The sequence below is a fragment of the Microcebus murinus genome, chromosome 15 (assembly GCF_040939455.1).
Source record: "Microcebus murinus isolate Inina chromosome 15, M.murinus_Inina_mat1.0, whole genome shotgun sequence".
NCBI classification, from domain to species: domain Eukaryota; kingdom Metazoa; phylum Chordata; class Mammalia; order Primates; family Cheirogaleidae; genus Microcebus; species Microcebus murinus.
Window position 1 is genome coordinate 33,020,232 of NC_134118.1, and position 12,969 is coordinate 33,033,200.

Sequence of the window (12,969 nt, forward strand, 5' to 3'; positions counted from 1 at the left end):
AGTTAGTTCAAAATTAAATTGAGTTTTAGCGGAGTGAGATTGTAGACTGCTGAAATAGTCTGATTAACTAGAATGGGAAACTGAATTAGGACGGTGTCAGCAAGAATGGAGAGGTGGTAGGTGTAAGTGGAAGAATTTATAGGACTTGGTACTTGAAAAAATAGACAGTGTGGGAAAAGAAGGAAGATTTAATACAGATGACTGGAATAGCAATGACTTTAACATAAATAGAAAATAAGAGAACCTACTGATTTGTGACGAGGAGGTGATAATTTTTATTTTGAAAGCACTGAATTTGAGTTATCAGCAGACCCTGCAGGTCTGCAAATCTCCTAGAAATATATAATATTAAAAATACACATATCAGAACTAAAATTAAATTACTAAACCTTTGAGAGAAGAATTACAAACTAATGGTCAGTGGACACTTCTTGGTTATGATTGTTGTCTAAAGTTCCATTTATAGTTATATATACACACCTAATGCTGGGGTATCTATCATATATATTTAGGTATTAAAATTGATTTTAAGAGGCTATCATATTATAGAAAATTAATTCGTTCACATTTTTAACAAATAAATTTGTTTTGAGACCTGTCTTCCATATAGCATATCTTCAAAATTATACCTAGATCAAACTCCCTAACATGAATGAAATTCTCAAAAATAAAAAATAGATTATAAGCAAATGTAATTATTACAAATAAAAACTTTAAACGATTTAAGCCCTACTCACGACATTTTTTTCCTACCACAGTTCCATTTAAATGCTATTGCCCTAGGTCTTAGAAAGATACTGAAGTCCATCAATAGGGTTACTTGTAGCATTTTAAAATTATTCAGATAGCTATGCTTTTGCAATTAGAAGGTGTCTGAAGGACTATGGAGGATTAGATTATATTACCTTAAAAATTTTCATGATCAGTGAGAATCATTTAGAAATTAAAATCTTCAATAAACTGAGTAGCATTCAATTACTTATGGAAATTTGAATAAATAATATTTAAATACATTTTATTATTGAATTGGCCACACAAGCTCTCAGCTGCCACAAAACTCTCCAAATAATGTAAACATACTTCTTTTGTGTTATGTTTACATTATGTGAATTACTGATAGTCCAATTTCAATTATGGCATAAATAAAAAGGTGCATTGGATGTGATATTATTAGGAAATGGGAGGTCTCATAAAATGAGACTTAGTGCTTCCTTTCAGGTTGGAACAAGATCAAAGTAACTAAATCTCAGTTGTCTAGACTTTTAGAAAGAAAGAAAAGACAAGTAGAAGTGAAGTCTAACATAAACACAGATATTATCTACTTAATCTTTAAATATCTTGTATCAAATCCCAAAATATTCAAGTAAATAAAAAGTAAATTAATTCAGAAAACATTTTTAATTTAAGCAAAAATATGTAAGCATTTTAATAAAATAAAGAAGTTAAAATCCTTTAATGATTATGGATTTATTTTGAACTCAAGCTACTTCTAGTAATAGAATATTTATTTTTGGCTTCTTAAAAATAATGTAAAATCACATGTCTATTACTGCATTCCAATTTAAAATATGTATGACTGTTTTTAAGGCACAATGTTTTTGTGTACTCTATATCAACAAATGAAATTCATGGAAATATATTTAGGTTTTAAGGAGGATTAAGTAGAATTTCTTTTATCCTAAATATTTAATCAATGCATCTATCCTTTATTTATTTTTTATTTTATCAGAAGGCAGAATTCAGTATGCTTTTACATAAGTCCAGGTTTCCCTTTGTTTCAAAACGCTTACTGTGAATCATTATCTGACATTTTGACAACACAAGTACACCTTAAAATGAGTTGATTTCACAAATTCATGATTTTTGAACTTTGTTTTTCCATAAAGCCTGCATAATTATAATGGATATATTTCTACTTACAAAGTTTAAACAATATGTAATACAATTTTGCATAATCTGTGATGATACCTTCTAAAATTATACAAGAATAAGATGGCTTTCTTTGAAAGTTACAAGGAAGGAAATTTGAAATACTACATACATTAGAATGGTGACCATAACAGGATTCAGCGTGCATATCATTTTATTATCAGAATTATCTGAAGTATTTGCAGTTTATATTAACTGAAGAGTGCTGTTTGCATTTATATTATGTAGTATATTTATCTTTCATTTATTCCTAAAGCAATATGTTCATTATACATATATACATCATTATTAGAGCACAGACATTATATAATCATGCTGCCATTCAAAATGAAGGTGTCACATTTTTTTTTTTACAATCCAGTGGCATCCAAAATGCAATATATTGCTATGAAAATGCAAAAATTTTCACAGATTGGCATTTGTAAGTGGGTTTGGTCACAATGAAATGGAATTTTGTTTTATACAAATGGAAAAAATTTATCATAAATATATAGACCAATATATAACGTTGAAGAACAAGAAGCAGAAAGGAAACAATGCTCTTGCATAAAGATCGATTCTCTTTGCTGCTGTTGGGATAACAGGTTTGGCAGGAGGAGGCTTCTTGTTGTTCTTTGCCTGAGATTTCCCAAGTCCATTGTTGACTTCAATGGGTTTTCCATAACAGTCATAATTGGATAATTCAAAATCTCTTGGTAAGCTTCCAACAATGCTGAAATCATTCGATCTGAGATCAGACTTAGAAGTACAAACCTTTTTGCATCTAGTCTCACCAACCTGAGAATAAAAATTAAAGACAAAATGTATTTAGAATTTTCCTATTTATAAAACAAATCTCTTCAAGAGATATTTTAAAAATTGCTAGTCTCCACAAGAGAGTATTTGTTTATGCCACAAAGAGCTCACAGAGATAACAGTCAACTGATTGCCTGAATATTTACGGCTCTAAAATGTTGCCTAAATTATAAGGCTTATGTCATGGAATAAACTTTTGATTAGTTATTTTATGCTAAGTCAACATTCATTTTAGGTGCTACTAGGCTTGTGAGAGTTCTCAGTTGTAAGATTAATAAATAAACATCCATCCTTGCTCCAATATTTAACCATGACAGAGATGATATTACTACAATGTTTGTATTACAGACACTTTTTTTGACTTCTAATATTTTGACTTCCCTATATATCCTGTTTCCAAACAAAGTGGTTTATAAATAAATGCCTGAGGCATTTATCTCTCCAATGAGAGAAACTGTGTCTCTAAATCACATTCACAAATAAGAACTAAAAGATGGTCACAATCATCAGGAACCACATATTTAATCATGACAGGCATTCACTCCTAACTTGGCTGAAGTTGAATTAACCAAACACACACAGAGAATACAAAGAAATTATGTAATCTTCAGCTAGACCATATGCTACAGAGATTATTCAGCTATTAATGTCTGAATTATTAAATTTGAATAAATTCCCTATCACATATAAAATAATTATAGTTAACCCTTGAACAACATAGGTTTGATCTGTGGGGGCCCAGTTTAATATATGTAGATTTTTTTTTTCAATAAATACAATTGGCCCTCCACATCCACAGTTCTGCATTTGCAACCAAATCCAGATGAAAAATATGGTATTCGCAAAACTTGTGGACACGGGGGGCCAACTTTTTGTATCCACAGGTTCCACAGGGCTGACTGTGGGTCCTTAGGTATGAATGGGATTTTGTTATTCACAGTGGGTAACAGAGCCAATCCCTTTTGGATACTGACAGCCATATTTCACACTGAACTCTCTCTAGCAATCAGAAATGCTCTTAGAAAGAGTAGAGGTATAGCTAACCCCCCAAACCTTTAAATAGCACGAATATTACAGAAGGCCACAGAGAGGTCAGCACTTGACTCTCTTGCTTAATCTTCTCACTGTTTTTACTAGTGAGTTATGTGATTCACTTTTGGAACCTTCACTAATGACATTTACTAAGACTTTACTGAAAAAGGAAATCATGTCATTGCATATTGTAAGTATATCATAGTTACTATAGTTTTTGCTTTATTAGTATAATAAATGCATTGACTAATTCTTAGATTCTATTTACATTTACTAGATTATGGCTGGGTTAAAAAAAAAAACTATACCTAATATAATAAGTAAATCAAATTATTTCCCAGCAGTACTTTAGGTACCAGGAGACTACCCTTTATCTGAACACTGATATATATTCTCTGGACAAGGGGCAGATGACAGTGCTCAGAGGTGGACCACAAAAGGACCCAAGTATATTAAGTGAAAAAGCAAGTTAAAATGCATTTACACATCCTTCTCTCATTATACATTTAGATTATTTCCAGTTTTTTCCAATTATGAACATGTATTGATGTTATAATTCTAAGCTAGTATACAAGTGTTGGCTTTATTATTATATACTTTATACCACTTATATCTTTGTAGAATGCTATTGAGTAAGAAATTTTTGAAAAGATGTTTATGTAAATACATGGTACAAAAATACACAAATAATGTTGATAAAGAGGAATGGGGATTAAGGAACCAGAAGTTCACCTTCCTGAAAAGTTCATACCTATCAAAACAAAGGAGTACCCTAGCCTCTACCTATAGACTTAGAAAACATGACTTCTTATCATTTATATTGAGTTTTTACAAATAAAATCAAAAGTATTAACAAATATTATCTACTATAAATCATGTTTTTACATGGTGTCAGGTGTGGTTTTAGAATCTATAAATAACTAAACTGGAAGCCAAACTTATATGCTATTATCACCTAAGTCACACATAAATATTTTATATTTTCTAATCTATTTTATTTCTATAAATATAGTCTTCAATTTTCAGCAACTTTAATAATTTTGGAGTCCTATCTATACAGTTATACTTATATATAGAATGTTATGGTTTTTCATAGAGATTATTTAAATACAGTGAACATATCAGTAAGGAAAGAATAATTTCTTCAATGTTAAAGCAACAACATAAAAAAGCATTCCCAAAAGCATAAATTGGTTATATTTTTAGCCATTTAATTTATTCAAACCTTTCTCAGAGATGTATTTGAAGATTCTTGTATTCAAAATGAGTGTGTGTGTGTGTGTGTGTGTGTGTGTGTGTGTGTGTGTGGTGGATGGAAGTTCTACTATAGAAGTAATTTTTAATGATATGACACAACTGAAGAAGGAGCGAGATTAGGTCCCTACTGAGAGGTACTCAGGGTTTCTGAAATAGGTCATGATTCATTAACTAGTTGGCCCGTCTCTTCTTGTCCCATTTATCACAGATTTTACACAAACATAACTTTCTTTTTCAGTTAAGACTCTCTATACCTTATTATCATATCAAATGCATACATAAAAGTACAAAATAGTTTATAATATAAACACTATTTTAAACAGCTATAATATCACATGAAAAGGATGAAATAAACTGCTTATAAATAAGACAGTGACTTTACTTAACACACATTCTTAAAAGCAAATTTGGCTATATTAACCTACAATTAATAATCTCTCAATTATTCATTATTATGAATATGGGTCTCACTTACTTTCATCATATAAACTTCTGTCACTTCTGAAAATTACTGATAACAAAAATAAGAGAGTGTGATAATGAAACTGTCAAGAATAAAAAATGATGCAGTTAAAAATGTCCTAATGCTGCAGACTTCATCCTCTATGATTTTCTTTGTGGTTCTTTTAAGTTTGAATCCACACACATTTAAAAACAAATAACTTTATGCAATAGTTCTTGGTCAGAAGACTTAAGCATGATTTCCTGAAGATAATGGTATCTTGTACAGACAATAAAAGTATGTTCAGAGAGAGTAATCTGTATCTATTTTACCAAATTTAAATCAATCCTTATTTTTAAAAACATACCATTATCACAAAAAACAATCTTATTCACACAGGAAGAAATAGCTTTGCTTTTTAGTTTATTCAAAATTGTGGGCATGGATACTATTTTGTCTTTTATTCATAAAGTCTTTGCATATGACACATACTAAGTGTTGGGAATAGGGTGATGTTAACAACAGTAGGTACTCGACTGTTTTGTTGAATAAAAAAAGGAATATGTGAACTAACAAACAAATTAGTGACCAAAACATTGGAATAGCTGAGAAAGCCCCACCTTTAGGGGAAAAAAAATCCCAGACAATTTTATATGTTAAATGACATATTCTTGTATTCAGGCCACAAATTATAAAAAGCTCATACTAAAAATTAAATTAAGTTATCATTTATCTGTTTGGGGAGGTAATGGGCACAGGGTCTCACTCTGTCACCAAGGCTAGAGTGCAGCAGCATTGTCATAGCTCACTGCAACCTCAAACCCTTAGGCTCAAACGATTCCCCTGCCTGGCGAGTAGCTGGGACTATAGGCACACGCCACCACACCCAGCTAATTTTTCTACATTTTTTTAGAGATGGGGTCTCACCATGTTGCTGGGCTCAAGTGATCCTGACACCCTGGCCTACCAAACTTCTAGGATTACAGGTGTGAGCCACCTCGCCTGGACTCATTTATCATTTTATACTATTTTTTTTATCATTCTTTTCCTTAGCAAGCACAATATTATTTTATAAATCAGCTTCAAGTATTTTATGCAATCTAAATTTCATTGCCCCCATTATCATTGGTATTCTGTTTAAAAATAAATGACATCTGAAATTATTGGGCAAAACTTTGTAATCATATTTTTCACTGCAAAACCACTGAATTGAAAAGGCAACAATTTAAAATTTTCAATTTTTATATTTTCTTTCATGTTTCAATATGAACAATCTTATGCATGTATCAAGTTACACATTTGATGTAAGTAATTTCTGAACTCATATTTTCTTGAAGCTTATCTCAGGATATAAATATTTTATGAGTACAATGTTTATTTTGGAAAGCATATTTTGTACCATAAGAATAAGAGTAATTTACATTTATTTCTAAAGATTAAAATTTCTGGCCAACTCTTAACTTTCTAAGCATCTCTCTTTGACTTTATAGCAAAATGTTATGAATCCAGTCAAGTGTGTTTCCATTAGCAGCTAAAAATACAGAAAATTAAAATACAGAAGTTCTTAAATATGGTTAACTTTTATTCATTGGGTAATTATTTTAGTACTTGAAAGATAAATTTAAAATAATATAATTGGGTTTAATATCTCATGGATCCTCTTCTCCTTTATATACATGTTTATAAATAACCTTAATATGCTCTACAATGCTCCAAAACCCTGATTTAATTAGTCTCCTTCTATTAATACCCTACTTGATGGAATGTATTAACATACCAAGATCATTTGCACACAGAGAATTTCTGTGGTTATTGAGGCTCCATTATATGCCAGAGAATGAAGCTGGTCATGGCATTACTGAAATCAATCACCTGTTCTCTGGAACATCCATGTTTTCTGAGTCCAGATCTCTCAACCAGGGTTTAAGTTAGAGGGGATTTGTGGGCTGGAAATGTTAGGAAGTGGTAAAAGATGGAGAGATACAAAAGGTGAGGTAGGAAGATAGCATCAAAAAAAAAAACAGAGTGACCTCCTCCATCTCAGCTATTTTTCCTTCAATTTCTGGCACGGAGAAATAAGTGTTTGTTTATTATTTAGGAGAAGCAAATTTCCTACAAAGAATATGCTTCTAATACCAGTTCCCTGATGTGCTGAAGCATGTCCTTAAGTAGGCCCCTATCTCTCATAGGTACTATTTAGCTTCTTAGACTTTGGTGGTAACCATAGATGCAAGTAAAATATTGGAAAAGTGAGCTATAATTTCTCTGAAAGAGTGTTTGCCCAGTGCAGGATTACAATAAGTCTGAAATGGCCCAGTAGATAGAGCAGTTATAACTTTAACAAACGTGTCAAGAGTAGCCCCTTGATATGCCAATTCATTAACAATTATCAGAGTGTGGTAGGCAGGGTATAGGTACAATGTAAATACTGAAGCCTGGAAAATCATAGAGGACTTTTGCTTCCAAGAAAATAGAATAGACACACTTTTCCTATTCCTCCTGTTAAGGTCAGGGAAAAACCCTGGACATTATATAAAAATGAACAAACAAACAAGCAAGAAAACATGACTATGAAAGGTAGAAAAAACAAGACAGATCAGCTGGGGACCTCAGGACCCAAGAAGCCACATGGTGGAGAGTTCTTGTGTTTCCTTTTCCTTTTCCCAGATTTAGAGCTGAAGTAGTTGGCAACTAGAAATGCCAACGGATGCAGATGAAAAAAGCTCCAGATATATCCTGCTCTGTCTGGCTAGAGGACAAAGAAAGGGGCAGCCCAGGAATAAAGAATGTTTTCAGACAATAGCTTGTTTAATCCAGCAAAATACTACAGAAAAAACTGTGAGCCCACTCCTACCCATGCCAGCAGGAGGGAGGGAGGAGGGAGGAGGGAGTAGGGAGGAGATGAGTCTCTACTTTCAAGAGGCTTAATGTAGCACCCCCACATCCCCATTGAGGTGGCGTCAGAGAAAGCCACGTGGAGAGCCAGGACTTCCATCTTTGCACACCAGTAACCAGGCCCCAGTCTCAGCCTCAGTGTCAGTGGAAGCCACGTAGGGAGCACGGACCCACACCCAACAGCAACAAGATGCTCCTCCTCTTCCACACTAGGGTGACATCACAGGAGGCTGTGAGAGCCTGGACCACTACCAAGTGGTCATGAGGACACCTCCCCTGCTGTGCTGGTAGGGACCACACGGAGAACCGGGAGCTCCCAATCTCCCCAGAGTAACAAGGAGCCCCCGCTTCACCGAGTGGGGAACCTGGACTTCCACCGCTCTCCGGCAGTCACATGGCAGCCCCAGTCCTTGCAGAGTCAGAGAAAGCCAACTAAAACAGGTTTAAACAAAACTCACAATCTCCTAACATAATATGAAAAAAAAAAGTCCAGATTTCAATAAAAAAATCATTCATACAAAGAACTAAGAAAGATCTCAAACTGAAGTACAAAAGAACAATCAGGAGATGTCAGTCCCAAGAGGCCAATGTGTTAGAATTAACACAGTCTGAGAAATCTGAGAAAGACATTAAAGCATCCATGATAAAAATTCTTCAATGACCAATTATGAGCATGCTTGAGACAAATGAAATGCAAACTCTCAGCAAAAATAAATATATGAATACATAAATACATACCAAACAGAAATTTTAGGACTGAAAAATACAATAACCAAACTATAAAAAGCTTAAGGATGTGATCAACAGGAAAGTGGAGGGGGCAAAGGAATCAGTGTCCTGGAGGATACAACAGAAAGTATTATTCAATATGAGTAACAGAGAGAAAAAAAATGCAAAAAAAAAAAAAAAATGAACCGAGCCCCCCTCTGCAGGTTCCATATCCACAGATTCAACCAACGTTAGATCAAAGATTTTTTTTAAAAAATCAAAAAATAACAATACAACAATAAAAACTAATACAAACTAGCAATAAAGTATAACTATTTGCATAGCATTTACATTGTATTAGATATTATAAGCAATCTAGAGATGATTTAAAGTATATGAGAGGATGTGCATAGGTTATAGGCAAATACTACATCATTTTATTTAAGGGACTTGAACATCTGCAGATCTTGGTATCCACAGAGGGTGAATACCTGAAACCAATCCCCTGAAGATACGCAGAGATGCTTATGTAATAACAGATCTAACATTTGTGTTATTGGAGTCTTGGAGAAAGAGGAGAAAGAGGGCAAATCTGAAAAAGTACACAAAGAAATAATAGCAAAACACTTCCCAAATTTGGCAAGAGACATAAACCTATAGTTTGACAACCTGAACAATCCCCAAATAAGATTAATCCAAAGAAACCCACACAAGACACATCATAATTAAACTTCTGATCAATAAAGACCCAAAAAATATTTTTGAAAGCATCCAGAGACACGTGACACTCTACCTATAGGGGAAAGACAATTATTATAGGATGACTAGTGCTCATCAGAAGCTACAGAGGCCAGAAGAAAGTGAACCCAATACTTTTTTCAGTGCTGAAAAAAATAAACTGTCACCCCACAATCCTATACCAAAAGAAAATATCCCTCAGGAATGAAGGAGAAATCAAGACATTCTCAGATAAAAGGAAACTAAAAGAACCTGTCACCATAGACCTATCCAAAATAATGGATAAAGAAATTCTCTAAACAGAAAATAATAAAAGACATAATCTTGGCATATCAAGATTAAAGAAAGAACACAGTTAAGGAAAAATATACAATAAGCTTCTCTTCTCCTCTTGAATTTTCTAAATTATATTTGATAATGATGCAAATATTATAATGTGGTTCTAAGTGTATATAGAAGAAATATTTAAGACAATTATAAACAGAAGCAAGGAAAAAGATAGAAAGGGAGGTAATGTTTTTACACATCACATAAACCGATAAAATGATGAGAGTCATAGACCATGATAAGTTATGCATGCACAATATAATATCTAGGCCAACCACTGAAGAAGTTATACAGAGATACACTTACAAACATTGCAGAAAGCTCAAAATGAAATTCTAAAAAATGCTCAAGTAATCCACAATGAAAGCAGAAAAAAGAAAATGAGAAGCAAAAATAGAACAGACAACAGAAAAAAAACATAGACTTATGCCCTAATATATCAATGACTACGCTAAATGAAAATGAGCTAAATTTATTAATCAAACATAAGAGACTGCAGATGAGTAGATTAAAAATCATACACAAGGCGGGGCGCGGTGGCTCACGCCTGTAATCCTAGCTCTCTGGGAGGCCGAGGCGGGCGGATTGCTCGAGGTCGGGAGTTCGAAACCAGCCTGAGCAAGAGCGAGACCCCGTCTCTACTATAAATAGAAAGAAACTAATTGTCCAACTAATATATATGGAAAAAATTAGCCGGGCATGGTGGCGAATGCCTGTAGTCCCAGCTACTTGGGAGGCTGAGACAGAAGGATGGCTTGAGCCCAGGAGTTTGAGGTTGCTGTGAGCTAGGCTGACACCATGGCACTCACTCTAGCCTAGGCAACAAAGCGAGACTCTGTCTCAAAAAAAAAAAAAAAAAAATCATACACAAACTCTACATTGTCTACAAGAAGCTCACTTCAAACATAATGATATAGACAAGTTAGAGGTAAAAGGACAAAGATATATCAAAGATATAACTTCTTTAAGTCTATGATAGCTCTGTGTTAAATACATTTTTCTCCTTATTCTTCAGGAAGGGCATAAAGAGTTATAAGGCGTAAAGAAACCTCCCTGAAGATAGCCACTAAGGATTTGCAGAGCTTCTTGTCTTCAGGTTCCAATAATGAGTATAAATGACTTAAAAAATAAATAAATAAATAAAGGCCACAGGAAGCCCCATATAAGAATGATTCATTTGCTTTTGTATATAAAAAAATACATATGTGGTACACTTGCCCAGCATTCATGGCAAGGGGAATGGTGGTGATTAGCAAACTGTAGAGTAGTGTGGGGCCTGCCAAGAAGCAGAGCAGGCATGATGTTCAAGGTTGTAGGATGGCATGGACCTATTAGTCTCTTGTGGGATTTACTATGGAAATGGGCTTCTGGTTGACTATTCTTTCCAGCCAGAGGGCATCAATTGGGGGGCACTCCAGGGTAAATGGACAGCTAACCTTAATCCATGAAACAGCCTGGTGCTCAAGGATTCATCCCTGCTCACCATTCTTAGACCCATGATCAACTGGCAAGGCAAGGTTAAAGGGTGAAATCTTATCCAGTTCTTTTCTACCCACTCTCCAGTGGGCTGGACAGATTTCTAACTATGGACATAGTTTTCCTCTGAGCCAGACATCCAATAAATAAGTAGCCTGCCTGACATGATATGTACACAGCTCTCTAACCCGATAGGGAACGATGGGTGATGTAATCAAGCGCACGGGCTTCCCCAAATCTTCAGTGTTGGCAGAAGGTCAATGATGCCCTCGGATCTCTGGCCTTTCGCTAAGGCCTGCCAGATGAGAAACCACAGGGAGGTCCATGTTCTAGCAGGGTCTCTACATTCAACGGTGACCATAAAAGCAGAGGTGTATCCTTAAACTTAGTGCCAAGTCCTCAAGAGATTTAACAAGGTGTTAATTTTTTTCCCCCAAGTGGTATTTGACCTAAGTATTTTGAATATTTTCTAAACAATACATCCTTGAAACAAGTGTGTTGTGCTCAGTTCCTTTACATCTGTGAGAGAAATGCAGATGAATGCCAATCCCAGCAAACCTTTACACACACAGAAAAGTATGCCTCTCCTGATGCTGTCGACAAGACGTGGGGAATCACTTTATGGAGCAATTTCATTCTTACCTGCAAAGTGCTAATATGAACAGGAGTCCCTGTACCGTTCACGGTATTCTTTTTAGCCACGTTTCCACCTTTGCCATCTGCTTGCTCGGCCTTAGCAATTCTGGCTTTTTCGGCTTCAACCCTCTTGGGGTTGTTCAGCATCACCTGGACGACGGCATACTCCACCAGCGAGGCAAACCCGAAGAGAAGACAAGCGATGAGCCAAACGTCGAGAGCCTTCACATAGGACACTTTGGGGAGCTCAGCAGCGAGGGTCGTGCACTCAGAGGCCAAGCTGAGGACTGAGAAGATGCCTATAGAAACAGAAATAGGAATTAAAGTTGCTTTTTAGCCCTAGAAAATGTTATGCAGTCATCACTTTTAACTAAATCCCTCTAAATAACTTTCTTTTTTTTTTTTTTTTTTTTGAGACAGAGTCTCGCTTTGTTGCCCAGGCTAGAGTGAGTGCCATGGCATCAGCCTAGCTCACAGCAACCTCAAACTCCTGGGCTCAAGCAATCCTACTGCCTCAGCCTCCCGAGTAGCTGGGACTACAGGCATGTCCCACCATGCCCGGCTAATTTTTTTCTGTATATATTAGTTGGCCAATTAATTTCTTTCTATTTATAGTAGAGACGGGATCTCGCTCTTGCTCAGGTTGGTTTCGAACTCCTGAACTCAAACGATCCACCCAGCTCGGCCTCCCAGAGAGCTAGGATTACAGGCGTGAGCCACCGCACCCGCCCATT

At 35.1% G+C, this 12,969-nt stretch overlaps 1 protein-coding gene across 2 annotated transcripts in view; it reads right to left on the minus strand.

Moving 5' to 3' along the window:
* Positions 1–2,065: 2,065 nt before the first annotated feature.
* Positions 2,066–12,969, minus strand: part of GLRB (glycine receptor beta) — a 69,308-nt gene continuing 58,404 nt past the window's right edge. For both annotated transcript variants that reach the window (XM_012783613.3, XM_012783614.3), the window contains exons 9-10: positions 12,242–12,534; positions 2,066–2,706 (exon numbers count right to left, since the gene is read on the minus strand). In XM_012783613.3, the coding sequence (XP_012639067.1) occupies positions 2,410–2,706; positions 12,242–12,534 (590 nt within the window). In that variant the 3' untranslated portion in view covers positions 2,066–2,409. The remainder of the gene's footprint in view (positions 2,707–12,241; positions 12,535–12,969) is intronic.